This window comes from Pipistrellus kuhlii, unplaced genomic scaffold (assembly GCF_014108245.1).
Source record: "Pipistrellus kuhlii isolate mPipKuh1 unplaced genomic scaffold, mPipKuh1.p scaffold_m20_p_5, whole genome shotgun sequence".
Lineage (NCBI taxonomy): Eukaryota > Metazoa > Chordata > Mammalia > Chiroptera > Vespertilionidae > Pipistrellus > Pipistrellus kuhlii.
Genome location: NW_023425551.1, coordinates 33,766,630 through 33,790,775, shown reverse-complemented (window position 1 = coordinate 33,790,775; position 24,146 = coordinate 33,766,630). Strand labels below are relative to the sequence as shown.

The 24,146-nt window shown below is 45.7% G+C and overlaps 1 protein-coding gene across 1 annotated transcript in view; it reads right to left on the bottom strand.

Annotated features, from left to right (window-relative positions):
* The window catches only part of LOC118706083 (prolyl endopeptidase), a 108,644-nt gene that overhangs the window by 4,025 nt on the left and 80,473 nt on the right, over positions 1 to 24,146 (bottom strand). The window contains exons 11-14 of the mRNA XM_036415255.2: positions 11,277 to 11,413; positions 7,706 to 7,800; positions 4,559 to 4,690; positions 653 to 809 (exon numbers count right to left, since the gene is read on the bottom strand). Of these exons, the coding sequence (XP_036271148.1) occupies positions 653 to 809; positions 4,559 to 4,690; positions 7,706 to 7,800; positions 11,277 to 11,413 (521 nt within the window). The remainder of the gene's footprint in view (positions 1 to 652; positions 810 to 4,558; positions 4,691 to 7,705; positions 7,801 to 11,276; positions 11,414 to 24,146) is intronic.

Below are 24,146 nucleotides of genomic sequence, written 5' to 3'. Positions count from 1 at the left end.
GTTCTCTGCTCTAGATCTCTCCAGACTGAAATCAAGTCGTCAGTTGGCTGGGCTGAAATTCTGGGAAAAAATCTATTTCCAGGCACATGTAGGTTGCTGGTGGAATCCAGTTCCCTAAGGCTTTTGACTGAGGTACTAGAGGCCCCTCTCCTTTCATCTTCAAAGCCAGCTCTGGAGGGTCAAGTCCTCCTCATGCTCCGATCTCCGTGACCTCCTTTCCCCCTGCACCCCTGACTCCAGCCAGGATGCTCTGCCTTTAAGGGTTATGTCACTGTAGAGGGCGCCCACGTGGGCAATCCAGGATAATCTTATTTTAATGTCAGATGATTAGAAGCCTTAGTTTAACCTGCAAAGTCCCTTCACAGCAGTGCCTGGATTGGTGTGTAAGAGGAGGAGACGGGTAAATTGGAGTGTGTGTGTGTGGGGGGTACATTTAGATTCTGCCTTTCACATCTCTGTAGTTCTTGTTAAAAGACAAGATCAAAATAAGGAAGACAGGTATTCCCATCACTTCCCTTACTTCTGCAGTAAATTATATGCTAATAGAAGAGATGGAGGAGAGTAAGGAGTTAAACACCACAAGTCTGAAAGTCAATCAAAAAGAGATCAAATCGCTAGCAACATATACATGAAGTATGAATTAAAACCTTACTTGATAAGCCATTCAAAGTGGGGTTTGCTGTCCGAGCACCCGTAATCGGTGGTCCAGGCATGGCCGATGGTGTATTTATGGAATTTCAGCATGTCCATTACTCCAACTTGGGCGATAACACAACCAAAGAGGTCAGGCCGCTGATTTGCACAAGCAGCTAAAAACCGAGACAGAAAGAAAAGGGAGGCAGTCTGTTAATTAAACAGCTAATAAGTAAACCAGAGCAAAAGAACACGTAGGTGCTTCCAGAACCTTGGCTGCCTTTCTTCTTAGAGCACAGAAAGGAACCATCTTAAATCACCTGCCTAAAGGCCCACAAGCTTTCCCCTTCCTTCCAGGATATCCAAGGAGGGACAGTCTCATCAGTAATAGAGATTTACTCACCAAGGTGAATTTTAAGAGGGGAGGGTTATTTGAAAAACCTGTGTCCTCTCCTCCCTACTTGCTTTCACAGGTGAGGGGTCTCAAAGCAAGCCTGTGATATTGCAATCCTCCTATATAATAAAAGCCTAATATGCTAAATGTCCGACGGTTCATTCAACCAGTTGCTATGACACACACTGGCCACCAGGGGGCAGATGCTCTGACCTGTAGGTTAGTTTGCTGCTGGGGTCTGGCTGATCGGGACTGGGCAAGGCAGGACACGTCCTAGGGTCCTCCTATAGTCCCTCCCCCTGGCCTTAATCGTGCACCCGTGGGGTCCCTTGGCCTGGCCTGTGCCCTCTCGCAATCCGGGACCCTTCGGGGGATGTCTGCAGGCCAAGCTGAGGGACCCCACCAGAGCACAAATCCGTGCACCGGGCCTTTAGTGTAATAACATACATTTTAGTCCTTGTTCCTGGCACAGAACTAGGAGTGTCTTGTGTCCTTCAAATCCAGCCCCTTTCAATGGTGCCTGAATTCATGCTAGTGGGTGACTCTGGGTGGGCTCTAGACGGCTTCCGGATAGGGACCAGCTGCCAGAGGAATCAATCATGTGCTTGGAAGACCGGAACTGTCACCTCTCCCTCAAAACCTCTGGCTTCTGAAGAGGGAGAGGGGCTAGAGCTTAACTCAATCACTGGGCTGATCATCTACTAGAACCTCCAAAAGACCCCTGAAACAGCAGAGTTCAGACAGCGTCCCGGTCGGTGACCATCCTCAGGAGCTGGAAGGGTGGTGTGCCCAGGGGGGGCACGGAAATGCCACACCCACGCCTCCTCATACCTTCCTCCAATGGGCTCTTCCATCTGCCTGTTCCCGGGTTCCATCCTCTAGAACCAATGGTAAATGTAAGAAAAGAGTCTGAACCTGAGTAGGGGGTGCTGGGAGGCCGAGGACTGGCGACCGGCATCTTGGGAGCAGTCTTGTGGGTCTGAGCCCTTACTCTGTGGGGTGCGTGCTAACCCTGAGCAGTGTTGGAATGGAAGCGAACTGGAGGATGCCCGGTCAATGCGGAAAAGTGTTTTGAGTAGAAAGAGCTTGTACAGCCCGAGGCAGCATAGGGCCTAACACCCAGCTCAGGGCTCTGTCCTTTTTAAAAATACTCTCCTTTGTATTTACTGAACGCCTGGCACGTGCCTGGCACTAGGCCTGGGGGTGGGTGGGAAAGATAAAAAAAACCGAGGAAGCAACGATAGTGTTCAAAACATTCAGGTGGGGTGTAGGGCTACCTAACCAGGTGTAAGGCCATTAGGGAGGAAGTTGCATCACAGCTGGCAAAAACATCGTTCCCACCCCAATTCTGATTTCAGGGCTTCTTCCTAATACTGAGCCCTCAGAGGCGGGAGGGGCAGGAGACTGTCCTTTAAATAAGCTCTTAGCATCCAAATGGGGGACTCCATCTCTGCAGGGTCCTTAAGGGATCAGATGTGTCCAGATGTGTCAACAGACACAAACTAATGCCTTCAATATAAAGGAGTTACTGGGTGAACCAGTAAATTACAAAACAATTCTTCCACTATTGGAAGCAGATGGTATTTTCAACAGCTTCTCTCGTTAAGTCTTAAATTTGCCCTTATTTCTTCTCCCTTCTACACCTGACCTGTAATCCATATACAAATTCGGTTGTGACTTCCATCACACCCTGGCTGGTTTGGCTTAGCGGACAGAGCACTGGCCTGCGGGCTGAAGGACTTCCGTCACCGTGCCCCAGGGCCAGGCTCCACGGATCCTCCCTGGACAGAAGTCTGCTACCTGGCCTGCTTTTTTGGCCTTGACTCTCCTTCCACCTGCACTAACACTGTAATAGGAACAATGCGTGATCCTATGAAAAAAGTCAAATTACGATACTTCTCTCAAAACTCCCCCAAAGGCTTACTTCACAGTAAACCAGGTCCGCCAGCCTGGCGCTGAGGTCCTGCCACACTTACTCCCCGTCGCTGCCTGCGCCCAGCCAGAGGCCTGGGTCTCCTCCCGGCGGCTAGGCCCCTCCCAGCCCGTGCTGGGCTTAGGGCCTCGGGTGTACTGTCTGTTTCTAGGACGAGAATGGAAGCTCTAGGAAGGCAGAGGTGTTGTCTGTGTTATTCCCAACATTGTTATCAATACACTTTCTAAATTTGAAATGGAACATTTTGGACATAAGAGATTTTACCTCCAAAGGGGGGAAAATTTTTTCCCCCAAGACTATATTCTAGAGGTAAAGCACACATGTCAAACACAAGGCCCGCGGGCCAAATCCTTGATAGCATGTGAGTTGGTTAACAGCACTGTTAAGGAAAAGATTGTTCCACTCATTTTAAATTCACATTTCTGGTTAACATTGTCAGTTTATGACTGTTCAGTAAACCATTCGGCCCACGATTTAGGCTGGATTTTAGATTTTGGCCCCTTCTCTGATTGAGTTCGACACCCCTAAGGTAAAGAGTTCAAGAGTCAGGACAGGAACTCAGTTGCTGACATGACTCAGCACATTCTCAAGACAAGAAAATTGGGTGCATGAGCCGCTACTTGCCGCCCTCCTCCACAACCGTGGATGGAAAACCCCAAGAACTGTCATGTGTGTTTTAAGCTGAGCTTATGTATGCTATTCTACATTTGGGCAATGGCCCTTCATGCGCTAATGACACTGGGTGTAAGACCCAGCCAGCAAAGTTCAGGTCCGCTACAGATTTTCATTACAACGTTCAGTGCTACTGAGAAAGAAAATGCAAACTCAAATTTCATTAACTACCAAAAATTAGGTCCTTAGAAGCAGTGCCACAAAACGATTAAAAGAGCAGAATCTAAGACCACACCGTGCTAGCCCCAGCCTCACCACTCCCAACCGTGACATGCTGGGCAAGCCACTCAACCTCTGGGTGCCCAGTGTGTCCTACGTAAGATGGGGCATTTCCAGCCCCTACCGCCCAGGCTGCGTGTACATCAGGGTCTCAGCCTGGGCCTGGCACATGAGGTACTCAATCCTTTGGGAACAACTTCTGTGACTATTTCATTACCCTTATGCTGCAGATACATCTTTATACGTATCTCATTTACTTCACGACTTTTCTCTCTGTGCCCACAGCACTTTGCATCACCGGGTGTAGTTATTCAACAAATGTTTAGTGATAATTACATCTTACAAGTCCTGACTCTCACAGTCAAAGTGGTTATCAGGCTCAGGACTGTTGTGCTTGGACTCTAGAAACCTGTGGCTCCAGTGTGTGGGGGGAGAGGGGTCCAACCCAGCTGGAGAGAGAATTGCATTCTAGCCCAGAAGAGCTCAGAGCAGGGAGGCTGGACAGTTTTTAGGCTGTCCTAAATCAAGTTTAGGAAATGTAGGGTCAGCTGGGTCTTTAGGCCCAAATACAAATGGGTTTTGTTTTCTTTGTACCACTGCTGCCATCCCTGAGCCAGAGTAAGTCAAGAACTGTCAACAGTGCACAGGAAAATCCCAAGAGTGGTAACCAGGAAGTACTAGTACAATGAAGAAAATGTAATCCTTACCCACTAGGAGGCCTCCATTTGAACCTCCATTAATTGTCAGCCTCTTGGGAGACGTGTAACCTTCCTTTATAAGATACTCAGCAGCACACTGAAAGTCATCGAAGCAGTTTTGTTTGTTGGCCAAGATACCTCCTACAATGAGCCAAAGTGCAAGAGAGTTAATTAAGAGCACAAAACATGAGAAAGCATGGCAGGTTAACCCTAAGGGAATTCAAATGATGACAGGGCATAGTTTCAACTACTGCTCTTTTTAAACATAATGGACTAGTACTACCTCTACAAAAATGCCTCAACCAAAAATCCATCAATTCCACAACTGCTAATCCATCTGGTGGACTTATATTCCCTTAAGAACTCCTAGAATTTAAAAGGCATGTGCCCCAAAGGGAAGAGATGGTCTGTTGTATATGTGAACCATGAGAACAAAAGAACCTATACTTTGGAAAAGTGGGACTTAAAATGAACAAGATCAGAGCAGGGTTCAGTCCTCTCTGCGCTCCACCCATCACACCCAATGGGCCTGTGCGGCTCCCCTCAAGACCAAAGTGCTTTGCAGGAGCCTGAAACGGGTAAGTGAGGACCAGGTCCTCCAATTTCGTTGTAAATATAATAAGAATTCGGTAGGGAGGTTTCTCACGTCTTGAATGAAGAGGGCCCCAAACATCTTCCCAGGGAGGCTGGGCTTTCTCATCTAGAAGTCATTCCAATGTATAATACCACACAAAGCAATTCCTTAAAGAGAGAACATCTGTCTTGGAACATGTAAAAGTAAAAGCCAAATGACCAAGCATGCCCCTACTGGGACAGATGTCCAAGATAACTGCCTCTGAAGTAAGAAAGGCAGACATCTAATTAGATATCTGAGATTAACCACGTCTGCAGAAATTCAATTAAAGATGAAGCAGTGTTACTGAAGGAACTTTTTCATATCAAACCAAATGTTATTAAGATTTTAATAAGAAATTATCAGTGAATTAGAACAGCTAGGATGACTCAAGTTTCCAGGAATAATATCATTTTGGGTATAGAACTATATTTTTTAAGAAGCATTACATTAACAGAAGGGAATTTAGCTGTATCAGTATATTCCGGTCTACTGGGAAAAAATCCATTTCTGGTCCTTTCACTGCCTAAATTTGGAGAAAAGTTAAGAATCAGTCTAACCATGGTCTACAGTCAAGCTCCCCAAGGCTTTGGGTAATAAATTTGTTTTAATTAATAGATGAGACAGAAGGTATTGACCAGGACCAAGGGCCCTATCAGAGCACGGTGGGTACCTGATGACCAGAGGGGTCTTATAGAGGAGAGTATGGGCTCTTTACAGATACCATAGGAGTTTGTGCAGGTGTGTGTATTTTTGGGTACACCACAAACCTTTAAACTAGGAGATCAGGCAAGATTAGGGGTCCAGAAAGAGCATGTGGATTTGGAATCTAAATAAAACCTGTGGTACAGGGAGATTTTCTTCCTGAATATTCTTTAATCAGTCATCTCAATTATCACAATTTCACAGTATGATTTTAGTGTAACTGAATTCTAATATCAGGTCAAAGTTAGAATTACGTAATGAATTTTATGCTGTTTCAAATACAATGACAACTGGTAAGTCTTTGGGGATGTCATGGCAGAAGCTGACTTGAGATGACAGGCAGGCCTGGAGCCCATGGATCAGTTAGGAACTCTTGCTAAGAGGCTTAGACAGTTTGTGGTCAGCTCTTGGGATGCATACGGATGCCCATGGGTCAGGCCTGGGCCTCTCCTATTAAATTGACACCTAACAGACTCTTATGAAACATCTCTTTACAGTTCTACCACCATTTCTGCTGATTTTATGCAGAAAACCAGGGCCACTGGCCTCAGGTTGGAGATGGTAGAGAAGAACAGGTGGGTGAAGGGTGGTCTCTGAGGTTCCTCCTGTGGGAGAAGCACCCTCTCACCTGGTGCTGCTGGCTCCCTTTGCCCCAGCAGGCTTTCTGTAAACGCTGGCTGATGCGGAGGGAGCGGAGGTGGAGTGAAGTGCCATACCTCCTCCATGGGACACAGGAATAAGACAAGGGAGAACCAATAGCATCAGGCTATTGGTTAGTTTATGAATTTCAGATACACAAAAGCCCTGGAGACGGGATGTGTTCCGTGTATATAAAAAAAGGAAGAGATAGGGCTTTCAAAGTAAGAATTACTATTCTTTGAGCAAGTTGTGACAATCCCGGAATGAAGCTGAGGATAGAAGCAATATTTTCAGTCAACTAGAACACATGCTCAGGAGGCCAGAGAATGGAGACGGAATCATTTAAACCAGACAAGAACAATGACTTAGCTCTTTGCTAGTGGCTGCAGGTGCCAAAGTCACAGCAGCATGCTGGGAGGGTGAGATTTCTCAGTAACTTTGGGGAAACGAGAATACAAGCAAAGGATGCCCATATTGAGAATAGGAAAGCTCTAGTTTAGGTTGTTCTTTTCTTTTTTTAAAAAATGACTCGCTTTAAAGTCTGTTTGAAAGAACCAAATAATGAGCAGTAAAAGCCAGGCCAAACAGGAGACAAAACAAATGCCAAAAATGCCCCCCCTCCCCCTCCCCGACTTACTCTGATAGCGATAATATAAAAATCTAACGGCTGCACCGCCAACAAAGCAAATACCTAGTTCTGATTATGGTTTAGAGCAGTGATTGCCAACCTGTGGTCTGCAGACCACCGGTGGTCCGTGAGGTCCGAAAGGTTGGCGACCGCTGGTCTAGAGTGAGTGTTTCTGAAAAACAGGTCAACAGAATACAAAAGGAAAGAAAATGTGTGAAGTTGTGGGGGAGGTAGAGGAAGGTATAGGGGGACATGTGGTGATGAAGAAGACTTGACTTGGGGTGGTGGACACAATACAACATAGAGATAATGTATTGTAGAATTGTATCCCTGAGACCTATGTAATTTTATTAACCAATTAAAAAGGTTAAAAAAAACTTTTTTTTTTTAAAGGTAAAAAAGAGAACAACAACATGAAGTTATTTTTAAAGGGGGAGTGGTACCTGCCATGTGTTTGAAAATAGCCTTCATTTTCATTTGTTTAGTGAAATGTCTTTCTGGTCCTGACCCCTCAGCTCAAACACAGCTCTGACTACGGCGTATTTGCATTTCTGAGGAGAAAAGACCTCACCTTTATGCCACGTCTCTCCGTATTCACCGCCTCCTCGGATGTTGGCCACTGCGAGGACGCCACCCATGTGTCTCACAAAGATAAGCCTGGACACACTGAGAAACAACAAAACAGTTAAACTTCCATTAACTGCCCAGTAAGGACCACATTATTTCCATTAAAAAAAAAAAAAAAAAAAGTATCCCCCAAAACACAGCTCAATATTTTTATATTACCTGATTAAAGTTAAACATATAACTTCTGATTGTTTAACTGCAAAGCTCATACATGCTTATGAGCATTCAGAAGATCTCATTGAACTCTATGGGTTAATATTTCACCCTACAAGCTGGGAATACAAAATGCATAATGCAGACAGAGAAAAACAGAGGCCCTCATTTCATAATGAACATCTTTTAACATCTATCTTGGCAAAGACGACACTGCCAGCTAGGTGACACAGGCCTGGTATAAGTGGTGCCGGGCTCCTGGGAACACCAACAACGGCCCCTGCGCTGCCACCTTTCTTTCTTTCCAGTCTCTCTCTCCAGGGATCAAATTGGAAAAAAGGAAGCTCCTTCTGAAGCATGGATTTTAAATAGTTTCACAGAAGCTCAGATGTTAAACTAGAAAACATACATTAAGAGAAGTAGTGGTGGGGGAGGTGGAGGTCACTGACCAGAATGTAAGAATAGAGAGCTCACGGCAGGAGAATGTTTTCTAGAAATAAACAGGAAAAACGACAGCACCAAGTTTCTAGGGAAAAGAATTAAGTCCTTTGGAAAATTTGGATTCCATGTTTTTCTCCTCCTCTTTCCACTCTGGTCCTAAAAATGCTGAGTGACATTTATTTTTCTAGCTGCAGTTAAAATTATATTTTAACTACTTGAGAACTATTTCTGAGAAGTTTATCCTTCTTCCTTTCAGTAACTGGGGAAACCATGGCCTTCTGCAACCTGCAGCTAATCTCCTGGATCTCGGGGATGAAGAGGAAAGGACAGCTGGGTAAGCCATGAGAGCATGCCATCACGCTAGACTCTCCAAATGGATCTTCAATTGCTTGGTCTTTTCTTCGATCTTGTTCATGCATCTCTGATGGTCTCCACTGAAACCATCAGCACATCCACTGGGTTTTGGGCTGAAAGCGGCTAGGGGCTCCTCTTTATTCATCTCCTCATTCCCAACGCAGCACGCTTCATAAATACTTGTTGCACAAATGACCAGAGACAAATGATGTTAACTTCAGATCTGCTCAGGGACCAGTGTTGTCTGAATCCTCGCTACCCTTGGAGACCAAGGGTATGGGGCTCAAGGTACGAGCCTCTGACTCGTCCATTAGATGAAGCACACGTTCCCTGGCCCTACACTCAGGTCTCACTGCAAGTGGAAACTGAAGCTTGCATTTTATCACTCTGGGTGAGAAGAGGGACAAATAATGACATACTGTACATTTTGTTGTAAGGATTGGGTGAACAGCTATTGCTTTGCATCCTTAGACTAATAGTCGCAGGGAATAAATATGCTTCTGGCTTTACCACAGACATGAATGCCAATGAAATAGCGAGTCTCACTGCCTGGGGAAACTCTGATAAGAGATGGGAAGTCCATCTGTGGGCTTAGGCCTTGCCTAGCACGGTGCTTGGTATAGAGCAGAGGTCGGCAAACTCATTGTACTGTTGATATTTGGCTCAACAGAGCCAAATATCAACAGTACAATGATTGAAATTTCTTTTGAGAGCCGAAAACTGACTTCTGCGCATGGGCCACGATGTTTCAATTGCACTGTACGTGTGTTCCCGCACGTGGTATTTTGTGGAAAAGCCACACTCAAGGGGCCAAAGAGCAGCATGTGGCTCTCGAGCTGCAGTTTGCTGACCACTGTTACAGAGAAAGCAATCTAGAATGTAGCATGGTGCTGTCATTGTGCAATGAATGAAGAGCAACTCATACGACAATGCCTCACAAGTCTTCTGAAAAGACTGTTCTACACAATGATTTCACACCTTTTCAGCTCCTCACTAACAAAATCAAACTCTTCAGCCAGATGGTCAAGACAGTCCACAATTTGGCTATAAACAACTTCATTAAATCCTGAACGATTAGCAGAATGCATGCTACTGATATCTAGGACTTGGAATAAAGTAACATTTAAATTTGGGAATCTACTCTGAATTTATGTCCTAATAGTCACCCTCATTTCTTTCCAAATAAGGAAGATGAATCTGAGAATCGGATTTCATGGTGGCACTATTTAGAAGTTGGCTTAAAACTGATCTTGCTGGTAGGAGTCGCCTTGCTTTTATTAAAAACTAGAGGCCCAGTGCACAAATTTGTGCACGGGTGGGGGGGGGGGTCCCCCTCAGTGTGGCCTGCGGGGATTAGGCCAAAACCGGCAGTCTGACACTGCCTGCTGCTCCTTCCTGCAGTTCCTGCTCATCCTGACCCTGCTGTGGGCTTGTGCCCAGTCAGTCCTGATTGGGAGATCACCTGTGTCTGGTGTCCGTCCCAAGGGGTGTAGGGGTGGGGGCTGAGACACGATCTACCTTTGGGCGGGCAGCAGAATGGCCCTGCTGGCTCAGATCTGTCCCACTGACGTTTGCACTGGTTGTTGGGAGCCATATGGCGGCCGCTTTTAGACTGTTTCTTCCTTGCGAAGTGTCTAGGGAGGGGTAGCGGCCACAGTGCCCAAAGCCGACTTCTCGGAGGCTGGCAGTGCTGTCAGGATCATGCCGGCAGCACCAGTTTGTTGATGCCTGGCCTGTTTTCCGGAGATTGGACCTGCAGGACTACTGAGGGAATGAGTGGCCACTGCCGGGCCGGTGGGCTGCTGGGATGGGCTGGTCAGCTGAGCGACTGTGGGAGCGCACTGACTACCAGGGGCATAGCTCCTGTGTTGAGCATCTGCCCCCTGATGGTCAGTGTGTATCATAGCGACTAGTCGTTCATTCATTTCAGTCCTTTGGTAGCTTAGGCTTTTATATACATAGATGCTCACAGCAAATTCCATTTTATACTATGAATGGGGTAGTAAAATCAGGAGACTTTTATATAAACAATAGAAAATGCTTAAATTTAGATCCCCCCCCCCCCCCCCGAACATAATTACTGGGACATAATCACAGAAACTGTGTAGAACAGTTTAAAATGGATGAAATAATAGAGTACACAAAAAAATATATTTATGGCTGAATGTTAAGATAGTCTAGTTTAAGACTTGTGCTGCTGAAAAAATATCATCAGAAGCTGCAAAAGCATTCCTTATGAAGAGATACAGAGAGCACACGCCAAACACGGAAGGTAGGCACTTCCTTTGTTCAAAACTCAATGGACACTAACCTTCCATACCCTGGCAGCTATAGCTTCAGCATTTAGTTCCCAAACAACCTGTTCCACTAAAGACACAAGATCAGCTTGTAATGATGCTGGAATTCCTGGCCAAAAATGCATGTAGTGAACGTAATCCTATCCCTCCATGAAAATGACAAGCCAAAAAATATATATGGTTCACTAGATGAGAAAAAAAAAGCATGATTTAACAGATGAGGCTCCGGTTTCCTTCCACTGGATGGAAGGGATCATGGCCCATGCTTACCTGTAGTTGGGGGTGATGGAGATGTTGAAGCCGCCGTAGCCATATAAGAAGGCAGGATGAGAGCCGTCCAATTTTATGCCTTTTTTATGCACAATGAACATTGGAATCTTGGTGCCATCCTTGCTAGGGTAGAAAATCTAGAATACAAGAGCAGAATGGTTAGAGTTAGCACTACCTCGCCATTACCTGCCTGCTTTTCCCTGGGAAACACACACGGGCAGTGGTTCTCTCCTCCAGATGTGGAGCAGCAGTGGGAAGCAGCAGGTCGCTGACGATGGAGCACCTTGCGGCTTGTGTGGCGATAGCCTGCGTGGAACAGTGGGAAGCACAGGAGTCTGAAAGGAGACTTGAATTCTTATTTCACAGCTGTCTAGCGAGGAGACTGTGGACATACTGTTCACCCTCCCTCAGTCTCAGTTCTTCATCCCTAAAACGTGGCCTTCCCAAGGTGCACAGAAAACACACATTTGTTTTCCGTTCCCAGCATTGGAAGAAGTCAGCTTTGGCCATCCTGCCAAACAATTCAATTTAGGGAGATTTATCTTCTGGAAAACAAATTTCACATTCACCCGCCTTTCTAAATATTAAGATAACTCGACTGGCCTCGTGTGTCTATGTACAACAGTTAAATTAATGTTAGCAACAACAAAACATATATTAGCTTAGAAAATAGATGGGGAAACACAGAAATCCTATTACTTCAGGTCAAACAAAGACATTTTTTTCTCCAGTATTTTTAATTAAAGCTCATAAAACCTTCCTGAATCTAAGCAACCTCAGGCAACTTCAGTCCACATTTCTATAGCCTTTACTCTTTTGATAAAAAGAGTAAAAGGATAAGAAAGAGAATATTCAATGCTATGTAAACAATAAGCCATCAAAAGATGATAATGGCCCCTTTTGGACAAAAAAAATCTATAGATAGCTTTCTCTTTGGGTAAATATGGTTTCTTTACCCCAAATGACATCTAGAACGTGCCCAGCTTCGAAATGTCTTGCTGACCTCACAAGTTTCAGTTCAAGGGCAGAAGCCTTTATACTTAGTGTTACTTGCAGCCGTATTTTATCCAAAGCTTTTTAGGTAGCAGTCCTATCCTAGATAGATGCTGCAAAATGCTTGGAAATAAAGGGGTGGTGTGTGTGGGGTTGGGGGAGAGGAATGCAGATTTGGAGAAAGGCACCACAGGCTACAATATGTGCCAACAAGTCTGGCAGGTTTTTGAAACCTGCCACTATGCCAATAGTAGTATAAGAAGCATTTGTTTCTGACTTGGGTAAAAATACTAAGAAATAGATAAATGTGACAGGTTAGGAGTCATGGAGAAGAATATACTCTGCAGAGTTCAAAATTATCAGAGGAGCACAGTTTTATTTAAAGTTAATGTAGTGGCAATTAGCAGCCTCTGATAACGTGTGTAACTCTGTGGGTGGTACAAGTAAATGAGGAGTTAGAGGATCCCATTTCAAGGGATTCACAGGGGCTGATGAGCTAAAATTGAGGGCCTTCAACTCAGAATGGGGGAGAATTTGAAGCACTCCAACCAGAGCATCACGGCTTTCTCCAGTGACTTTAATCAATGAAATTGATGACCTGTCTAGCATGCTGACCTTCCACAGGCTTCAATCCCTCAATGTCCAGACCTTTACTTCCATCCCACTCATTCAAATATTTGTGCGGTCCATTATCTGCCAGGCACTGCGCTGAACACTGGAGACAAAGATGTACTGCAAGTCTACAGACACAAGCTCGCACCACAAACACCCATCGCCTCAGCTTTACCTCTGCCCTTAGGACTTCAAACGCTTCTGTAAGGAACTCTGACATCAACCACCCCCAAGACTCCAATTTGTCCTTTCACCACCTCCTTCCCTTATTTCTGGAGCATCTGCCCCCCCCCCCCTTATTTATTTATTTTTTAACTCTTACTATGACATTCAGTTCCTTATACTCTATCTTGCTGTCAGCTCCCTTTGGGCTTTCCTGGGCAGCATGGGGCCCTTGGCCAGCCCTCTAAGTGTTACTAATGCCGAAAAGCCTCGAGTTCTAACCTAACCCACTGGGTTCCTTCTCCTCTGGGCTGCTGGGCACAAAGGAAACGCCAGCTCGCTTCACTGAAAATTTATAATACTTGAACGCATGGGCTCTGAACTTATTTATGCCTTATGTCTCTTCTGTCCCCCAAACGAATTCCTAATGTTTTGCTTCCTATTTTCTTTTTTAAATGTCTTCCTTTTACCTTTTTGTTTTGTTTTGTTCCTAAATCAATTCCAGCGTAGTTCTTTCCAATATTTCCCATTTTTTTCCATTCCCAACACCACTATTTGTATCCCTTGCTCTGTACCTGGCCACCGGCTTGGAGTTCTTACAAAGCCTTCTTCCTGCCATCTTCACTCACCGTCTACAACCTCAGAGAAAGAAGGATCTCTTGGCCTCGATTCCATTCCTTACCACCTTCACCACTACTTCATTCTTCCAAGTACCACAATTTCCTTTCTGTATTCTCTTCCTTTCCTTGCATACCAACGGACTAAAATTTCTCCTATCCCTATCACAAAAAGACCCCAAACCTTTTGTATTGCCCTGTCTACCCCTCAAGCTAAATTTCCATCTTCCTCTTCCTTCCTGATCAAACATATCTTCAATAATCTATACCCACAACTCATACTGGGTTACACTATTCATCCCTTTGTCCCTACCACTGCTCTTTCAAAGGGCATGAATGAATGTTTTTCTCTTTCTTCTTTTCCCTCCATCCTTACCTCTACCCAGTGGTGTATACCTTTCCACATGTTTATAGAGACACATCCATATATAATTATTCACATACAATTATAGATGACAAGAGTGGTCGAGGCTGAGTATCCAATTTTGATCAAGAAGCTCTTCAAGCTCTTTTGGTGCAAAATCCTCAAATTACCCAACATAGCTTGCGACAACTTTAAATTGTTCACAAAAAACAATTTCCAATCAATTGCGTGCACTTGGCAAAGTCCAAAAATTTGGAAAATGGGTTCCTCATGAGTTGACCGACAACAACCATAATCAAAGAGTCACAATTTGCAGTTTGCTCCTCTCTCATCAAAACCGTTTGCCGTTTTTAGAGCAAATTGTTACCGGAGATGAAGAATGGGTGCTGTATGTTAATTTGAAAAGGCAGCCTCAATGGTTGGACAAAAATGAGGCTCCGCAGCCCACGCCAAAACCAGTTGACTTGCATGCGAAAAAAGTGATGTTGTGTGTTTGGTGGAATTTTAAAGGAATTCTTCATTATGAACTTTTACCATCTAACCAAACCATTACAAGTGCAGTGTATAGTGCCCAATTGGAAAGGTTAGCCCAAGCTTTAAGAGAAAAAGAACCCGCGCTGATTAATCGGAAGGGCGTAATTCTTCACCACGATAATGCACGACCGCATACTGCAAGAATCACTGCTGAAAAACTGCGCCAGTTGGAATGGGAAGTTCTCCCTCAACCTACACATTCTCCTGATATTGCCCCTTCCGATTACCATTTGTTTCATTCTTTGCAAAACTTTCTTCTTGGAAAAAAATTTAATAATGAAGAATGCCTCAAAAATGCATTGACCGAATTTTTTGCATCAAAATCACAAGAATTTTACAACAGAGGGATTAAAATGCTTCCTGAGCATTGGGCACAAGTAGTAGAAAACAACGGCAACTATATTGTTGATTAAATTTTGTTATATTGTTTAAATAAATTCGATTTAAAAAAGTATTAGAAAACGACATTAATTATTACTAGACCTAATATGAACTAGAGGCCCAGTGCACAAAATTCATGCATGGAGGGTGGGGTCCCTCAGCCCAGCCTGCACTCTCTTGCAATCCAGGACCACTGGCTCCTAACTGCTCACACCTAATCACTTGCCTGCCAGCCTGATTGATCGCCCTAACCACTCACCTTCCTGCCTGATCGCCTCTAACCAGCAGCCTGATTGCCTCTAACCAGCAGCCTGATTGCCTGATCACTCCTGCTTGCCTGCCTTCCTGATCACTCCTAACCATCTCTGCCTCGGCCCCCAATGCAGTGGCTTTGCTGGAAAGACATCCAGAATGACATCCAGAAGGTCATTTGGCAGTCTAGTCTAATTAGCATATTACACTTTTATTATTATAGATTATATCATTTGTTATTATATGACAATGCATTAGATAGTTATAATCCTGTCTGTTTTGTAGGCATTTAATTCTGGAGAGATGAGGAGGAGCTGAAGAGTCACTTTAGGCCAAAAGGAAAATTTCCACTCCATTTTGGTTTACCTTTCAAAGGATGGATGAAGATTTAAAAATTTTCACAGGGTACCTCAACAATAATAAAGTCAGCCTATTAGAAATCTGTTTTAATTTTTGGAGCACTAACTATGTGCTAAGTGCTCCACTGAGAGTCTGCAGAAATGCTTCAACTCCCCAAGGCTCAGCCATCTGTTTTTCTGAATTAAAAAAACCCTATTCCCAGTCTCAAATTGTGGAGCCAGAAGTGAGACAGAAAGTGGAAGGTTCTGGAACCAAGAAAGGAGAACAGTGGCAGAGGCATAATTAGATCTTGAACTTCTGGCACTTTGATGAGTTTATCTGAGAGGTATTCAAGTGTTTTAAGGCACACAGGCATTCAGGGCTATGATAAATCAATATGACTTGACGGTAAAATATAAAAGCTGTCTTCAGTGCCACTGCTCAGATTTGCGGCCAATGCAAACACTTTTAATCAGATATTTTCACTAAAGTGAAGAACCTACTCTAGGCAGAGGTGCAGAGAAAGCAGCACTGTTTTTGCAATAGGCACTGTCTCTAAGGCGCTTGCAGAAGGCATCCATTGTCCGGTAATAAGGCTCACTACAGTGGGACTGAAACTGAATATAGAATGCACGTTTGCTGGTTTTGCTCTTAATGAAAACAGCAGGATAAATCCATCATCGAGGCTATGAGCTCTGCACTGTCTGAATTCAAATAAACATTTGCCAAATAAATAAATGAGTTAGAATTGCATGTCAAATGCTCTCTTCCTAACCCAGCTGCCTCAGTTCCTGAGGCTCAATATCTTCTTGGCTGCCCCTCACACATCCTCCTCTCCCCACCATCCAACAGGCCTCCTGTTTCCAATCTGGCAACGGCGACCAGATTACCCTCCCTGAGATCTTCCTTTTAATCTGGGCCACTCCCCTATGCCTCCCCATTCTCTACACAGGATAGATTCACATTTAGACCAGCAATGAAAGCTCTTCACTCTCCGCCTTCAACTTCTTTGAGTCCTTCTCAGCCTCCTCTGTCCTCTGCACTGAAATGGCCATTTCCCACCTCCAGACCCCCTGCTCCTAATGTTTATAGACTAAAGTATGACCTCCCCCCAATTAATTGGCTTTTAGGCATTCACTTGTTTGGCCCCCTCTGCTCCTACCCAATGCATCTCAGGCAGGTTCAACCTCTATGTGGCTATTTCTAGTCACAGGAAGGACTTTACAACAGCACACAAATGAAGCTCAGTTCATCTGAGGGCCTCTCTAATTGTTAGAAAGTTCTTTTTTCCCTGGAAATGTCAAAATAACTGAAAGTAAAGGAAACAAAAATTAGCGAGGGTGCTGGAGACAGATCCTACTGACAGTAAATTCCTATATAAGCCGTCAACTAAAATTTCCATACATTTAAAAGCAAATAGCAAAATACCTGCCAGTTAGTTTCTATATTTTTCAGAGTTTTCCTTAGTCCTTATTTCAGACAAAATACATGTTATTTATTTTACTCGATTTGTTTAAAACAGTTACCTAGTTCTCACCATGTACCAAGCACCATTTACAGGCTTTATAAATAGCCCCTCATGTTAACATATGAGGTCTGATCCCCCATGTTTTAGAGAGGATCACTCTGCCCCACAGAAGTAACCAGTCCAAGCCATATATCTCCTAAGTGATGAAGTCAGGATTTGAACCTGGGCCATCGGATGCCAGACTCCCTGCACTAAGTCACCATAAACAAGGGATCATCAAATCCTCTGGCCCCTCCTCCAGAGGCCCCTTCTCCAGGGATCCCCCAGCCTCCCCTCCTCCCCCCGCCCCTCCTGGCAGGTTGTGCCTTCTCATATCTCCCTCAGGGAGCTGCGAATCTATTTACTTCTGTACCTAGAACTGCACCTGAAAGACAGCAGGCACTTGAAAACAAAGGCTAGATAAATGCATGAGTGAATGCTCAAACTAGACCTATGCTTTGAATCAAACAACATAAGGGCATTTTAAATGGCAGTTCGTTATTTAAAAAAAAAAAAAAAAATTCCACACAAACAGAGCAGCCTAGAGTCTGGCATCAAAATGCCTGTAAGCAGAGTAATAAAATACAAATTAATTCTGGCTGAGAGACTTAAAGAGGCTACATAAGCATGGATAAGATTACACATTTCCAACTTATTATTACTGAAAAATATTTAATATCTGGCGTTTTCCTTACACACAGCTGTTAATCAATTTTACATGCAGGGGAGCTCTGTGGCTCCTGAATTGATCAGTTATGGTAATTTACTGCAAGAGACAGTACCTGCATCACAAAGCCAGACAGGAACACCTGAAATCTATTTCAGATCCTCATGAACACAAAACCAGCAGACAGCTTACTTATTTTATTGTATTTGAAAAAAATAAAATCAATAACCAAAGTGTGGAAAAGACAAACTCTGGGCACAGCTTTAACAGTCTGAGGCTGGGAGTTAAGGCTCCTTCAAAGGGGGCACTCCGGGAGCCGGATGCCGGTGAGAAGGGAGAGCAGTGTGCGATCCAGCCGTTCAGGCAGGCTGGGGGGACAGGTGAACCGCACAGCACAGAGCTGGTCCTGCACCGAGGACAGCGTGACAGAAGCCCAGGGACCGGGAAGCTGGCACAACCGGCCAGGGACCACCTGCCGTTTGCACATCCAGGGGAAACAGATGCGGCAAGTCACGGTGAGGAGCAACGGCGCGCGGTTTCGCTGCAGAGAGATGAGTGATCGGAATACTGAAAAGGCGAATTTGGAAGTAAAATTCTCGGGCACGAAGACACGGATGCCAGTTTCTGTTGGGCACATCTAACGCTGCAGTTACACTCCGAGCCACTTCTACCCAGAGTCTCCCAGACGACACAAATGCAGATCATTCAAACAAAGCCTTCGGGTGAGTAAGGGGCAAGAAAGAAACCCATCATAAGAGGCCCTGAGCCACTGAGGCAGTAATCCTAAGACGCCAGCGCATGCGCACCACCTCGCCGGTCACTGCCCCCGCTGGGAGCCCTGAGGCCAGACTCGGCCTCACGCTGGCCGGGAAGGCAGGTGCAGAGAGGTGGCCAATTAGAGGAGCCAGAGCTGGAGGCTCAGAGGACCATCCAAGTCGCCAGCGGGAGGCCACTCACCAGGGGGCAGAGAGGAAGGCGGGGAAGTGGAAGGCAGGTCCTGCTGCGAAGGTCCGAGCACAGATGCTTCTGTGATTCGGAACCCCTGCCTGGGTGTGTGAACGGCTCACATTTGTGCAGGAGAGTGACGGCGGCAAAGGTCGCGTCATGGAATCATACACAGTGTTTTCTCTTTTGTTGGCTATGAATCACCCGCCCCCCTTTACCCCAGCACTACCATGATAGAAAGATCTTGTCTATTCATTTTTTTCATTCATATATATATATATATATATATATATATTTTTTTTTTTTTTAATTGATTTTTTTACAGAGAGGAAGGAAGAGGGATAGAGAGCTAGGAACATCAATGAGAGACAAACACCGATTAGCTACCTCTTGCACACTCCATCTTGTACCTTAGGACGTGTCCACAACCAAGGTACATGCCCTGGACCGGAATTGAACCTGGGACCTTTCAGTCCCCAGGTCGACGTTCTATCCACTGAGCAAACCAGTTTCGGCGATGTCCATTCATTTTAAAACGCAGAAATAATGTATTGTTAATTACACACACACACACACCTTTTTATTATCACCAAGTAATCAGGGTGGCATTAAGACAATAAAGAAATCAAAGTCTAAGAAAAACGAAAGTTTCAGATGAACCAGCGCACGGTGGTCCACGGAAGACCTAGAGAAGATGCCGGGCTGTGCGGGTGATGGGTGGCATCCGGGAGCCTTTGGCCATTACCAAGTGCCGGGTGTCTGTGCAGAAAAGCTGGCTAAAAGCCAGCACACCAAGTACTAAAACTCTCTCAGCGAACTCCCCTTAGTACCTGTTAGGGTCACTCAGCAAAGGAGGTCCGCACGTGGCGAGAGGGGTAAGAATCACGACTCTGTTAGGCCATCCGGAAGCCAGATGGGCTGAGCCCCAGCACAGCGGCAGCTCTGGGCCGGGGAGCCGGACTGTGAAGGACTGCGGGTGGGCTTTGTGGGCAGGGGATTCCTGGGCGGCCCTGATCCTGGGCAGTGCGGAGGGGAAGTTACTGGTCTCAGCAAACGGAATGGGGTCTAAGCCACAGGGAATGTCGGTTGTGAAACGATCTGAAAGGTCAGTTTCCCGGGCAAGGGGTATTGATTTGATTATTTGATCAGACCGAACAACAGCTACTGCCCAGTAGCTGACACACAAGGCCCAGGGTTGGGAGAAGGCCCCTCACTCCTGGCAGCAGCTGGGCTCATGGGCTCCTACCAGCCTCCTCGGTCCGGTGCGACTTCAGGTCGCTGACTGTTCTCAAATGCTCATGGCCCGTCCCAACACTGCAAACATGTCCCTGTGACGTCTCTACACCACGCCATCCTCCCTGAAACCTCTCCCCTGACTCTCATGATGCAATCTCTCAAACCCCCCCCCCCCACACACACACACACAAAACTGTTAGTGCCTCCTTGAGACTGTACACAGCGCTGGGGCTTTCAAGCCAAGCCCACTGGTTCATCCTCTCCCACCCTGGCAGCCTCGGGATGCTCCCTGACTCCTGACCCCAGTTCTCTGAGCTCCTGGGAGATACGAGTGCATCTGGCACAGGCCCTTCCAGGGGCTCGCCATCAGAGTGAGGATACATTCTCACCCCATCTGGGTGCACGTCAGACCCTCTGGGCGTGGACTGGCGGCTTTTCCAGGCTGTTTTCCTGCCGCTGGGTCCCAGTCCTGGTGCTGAGGATTCCCCCTCCCGCTGGTTGCCAAAGCCCCTCTCCAGGCAGCCCTGTTCCCAGGAGCAGTCCTAGCCACTCCTCCTCCTCCGGGTCCCACCGAACCTGTGATCAACTTTCATATGCCCTCCCAGGCCCCCGCCATCAAATTGCCAAAAATGTTTGATCACATCCCACGTCCCCTAGTTAGTGCCACTCTTCCTTACAGCCCCAGCACTGGCAGGTCACAAGGTAGTAGCTTAGTAAGTGTGTTTGTGAAATAACTACACCTATTCATTTACTTAAGCAATCTTCTCACTGGAAAGTTCCATGTTACCCGAATTAGGATTAGTCAGTATAACGATCGTTATCTCGAGCACCATGGAGCACAAGGACCCCAGAACCTCAGAGGCAAACATATGAAGGACGTTACAAGGAACACAAACAATGAAAAAGGAAATTTAAATGCGTGAAATAAGCTGCTTTGAAAAACTAAAGATCTTTAAAAAATAAAAAAATAAAAAAAGGAAGAAAAGAAGCCAAAGTAATGATCATTAAAACTGTCATGAAACATAAGAACTGGGTTAATTGAATTTACAAGTTAGTGGCATTACTATTTATTTATTTATTTATTTTTACAGGTCAACTTGTCCAAAAGGTTCTCACACATTTGTAAACAGGCAGCCATGCAATAAACAGGTGCTAGGAAAGTACTAAAAAATTACTTTGATACTCTAAGAGGGAGGGGCAGTCGTATAATTTCCTGCTTTGGTCACAGACTATAACCCAACATACTCTTAAAGATTAGATCATGCAAAAAACTCCACCAAAGTACACATGGAAGTGATGCTCATTTTCTGACAGTATTTGTCGGATTTGAATGGGCAGGACCAGTCACCGTAGGGAAGGAGAGGCAGCTGGTCCAACACAGACATGTTACAGGAAGGAAATGTCCCCGGTATTTACACGTGTTCCGCAATCACAGTGGGTAATTTCAGAATGCATCCTCTCTCACCGCCTCTCTCACTATTTACATATACCTACTCTGTGGCTCTGGGGACACGGCAGTGGGCAAAACCACGTTCTAAAGAACACAAGCAAATGAAAAGATAGTGCCAGCTGGTGATGTGTGCCATGGGGGACCAGAGACGCTGGAGGTGGGAGGAGGGGCTGGGAAGGCTGGCTATCTCTGCAGCATGGAGAGGGGCAGGGTGCTGATCGCGCAACAAAAGGAAGCGAAGGACACGGGGTGAACATGCTGGGGTGTGGGGAGTGTGTGCTCACCTGCAAAGCAAGGAGGCCCAGCCCGTCTGCCTGCAGCTGAGTGGACCAGGGGAGAGGGGCAGGGCCTGACGGTGGGCACACGGGCATTACTCCGAGCTGGCCACCCTTCCAGACAAACATGGTCGTAAGGGATACGCTATTTAATAAGAAGCCACTTTATCCTATGAAAAATAGCCAATTCTGACTGCTGATCTCAGAAATGGTTGCCGTGCCTGCTAATACTGACTCCAGCCAGGAAGTCTGCCCACTAATGTATCAAGAACATAAATCATTTCCCAAACAGACACCAGCACCAACTCTCAGGACAAGACACTGAAATTCACCTTCACCCCAAGGAGAGGTTGGCTGGATCACACACACCTTACACCGAGGAAAAGGCAGCGTGGGAGAGGCACGCCAGCAGGGAGCCAGGTTCATCCCCGCCACACACAGCCCTGTGGGGGCCCCAGGCCTGGGCCCCCTGTGCTGTGGAAGCTCCACTCCCCAAGGCTGGGAAGGTCAGGGCTGTGTCTGAGGGGTAAGACAGAAACACAGGTGGGCAAAGAAGAGAGGAAAGAAGAAACTGGGGAGCAGACGGTAACCCCCGTCTCCCCCCAGCTAACCTCCTATGGTCTCTGTCTCTTCTTACCTTCTGTCCTAAAAGATTGAGCAGGAAGTTGAAAAACACTTGTCTAGTGGGCAACCTAGAGAAGATGTACCCCTGGGGTTTAGGTCTGATACCATCAAAGAAAAGCAGGAGGTTATCCCAACTCTCTCCTGCTGCACTTTCTTGGTGCACAGAAAACCTAAACAATGACCACATTCCCCTTTCTAGACGCCCTCCTGGTGCTATTCCCCTTTCTAGACGCCCTCCCGGTGCTATTAGTTCTCTAACTTCACCGATGAAGAAGGCAAAAAAGCAGACAGTCACCGGAATGGATGCGCCTGTAGGAGACAGCAGGTAAGAAGGGTGCCGGCTCTGGGCACAGCCGTTGCTTTGCAAGTTCACAGCACAAGCAGCAAAGGACTTGGGCCAGCGCTTCCAAAATAAGCCGGTGAATATTCTCCTGAATTTGAGTTAGAAGCCACCTGGTGCCAGTAGGGGCACCAGTGCCCACCCCAGTAAGAAAGACCTTGAGGGTCCAGCAGAAATGAAATGAAAAAAAGCAATACCATACATAAGTTTCATTTCACTTCTGAGCATACTTTAAATGAAATTTCAAGTGTGACCAACATTTAAGACTTAAAGCCCCTCATATTAAACTATAAATGTTATGTATGCATATGCATGTGTATAATATATATATATATATATATATATATATATATATATATATGATATAAATGGAAAAGGTCATGAGAATTCCATTAACATGCAATAAGGAGACTGGAAGTGAACACCAAAACAATATTTATAAATCGTTAAAAATGAACCTACGGGCCGACTGTCTCCCCTTTCATACAGAGGGTATTTTTATTGTTTAACAGGTCCTCTAGGAGCTTACAAAGTATTCACTAGATACAGGATAGAGAAACATTCTTTTAGAGATAAGGAATCTTAAGGATTTGTTTATTTTAGAGGTGAAAAAAAAAAACACCCCACAAACACAATCCCAGACCGAAAAACAAACTGAGCTAGACAGAGAGCACAAAGAACTTACCCTGATAACAAACGTGCAGGATGGGCACAGCTCTGGAGTTCTATCTTTTTGTCTCGGCAGCTCTGTCAATTACTAACGGTGTGGCCTTTGTTAAAACACATGGAATGAGTTTTAATTTCCTCTCTATAAAACGAGAGAGCTCTGCTAGTTGAACACTAATGTAGATGCAATTGGAAGGCATATAATTTTGTCCAGAGCCCCAAACCATACTGGCAGAAAAATACACACTGAGGAAAAAACAAGAGAGCAGCTAGGACGTTAGGGACCTGCCCACCTCCTGGGAGGCTGGCGCATGGCACGCTTCCATTCCAGACAGCAGGCGCCCTTGCAGGTAAGTTTAGGAGGGTGGCTCGGAGTGGGTTATCCCAGGCAAGAATTCTCCAGCCCAAATGAAGCACCTGAACAGCCATCGGACCCTGGCTTACCTAGCCTCCTCATCCTGCCAGAGACAACCCCTCGGAGTTCAGCTCGCTTTTAATGCTCAGAACCACCTCAGACGCTCTTGTATCACACGTCTGCTAACGTCAAGACAAGAGTTCAGGAACGGCGCACGGTCGTGTTCTAGAAGCAACACGCATGTCTGTCTTCGCGGGAGGAGAGCCTTTTCAGAAGGTGTTTCTCTCTCAGGGCCATGTGATTTCTGCTGGCCACAATTATAATATGTGAAAATTCAACTTTTTTAGAGTCTGTTTTTCCAGCCCGGATCCTGAAATTTAGGTACCTGGCCACCAGGTGGCATTGAGTCTCTTGGACTCGGGGTCCACAACAAAAAGTTTTAACTGAAGGCCTGTTCTGCCATGGGTGGCAGATTGTTAGTTGTCCACCAACATCCATGCCCTCCTTTCCCACAACAATAAGGCCCTAGTTTTTAGCTGGGTTCTTTTTTT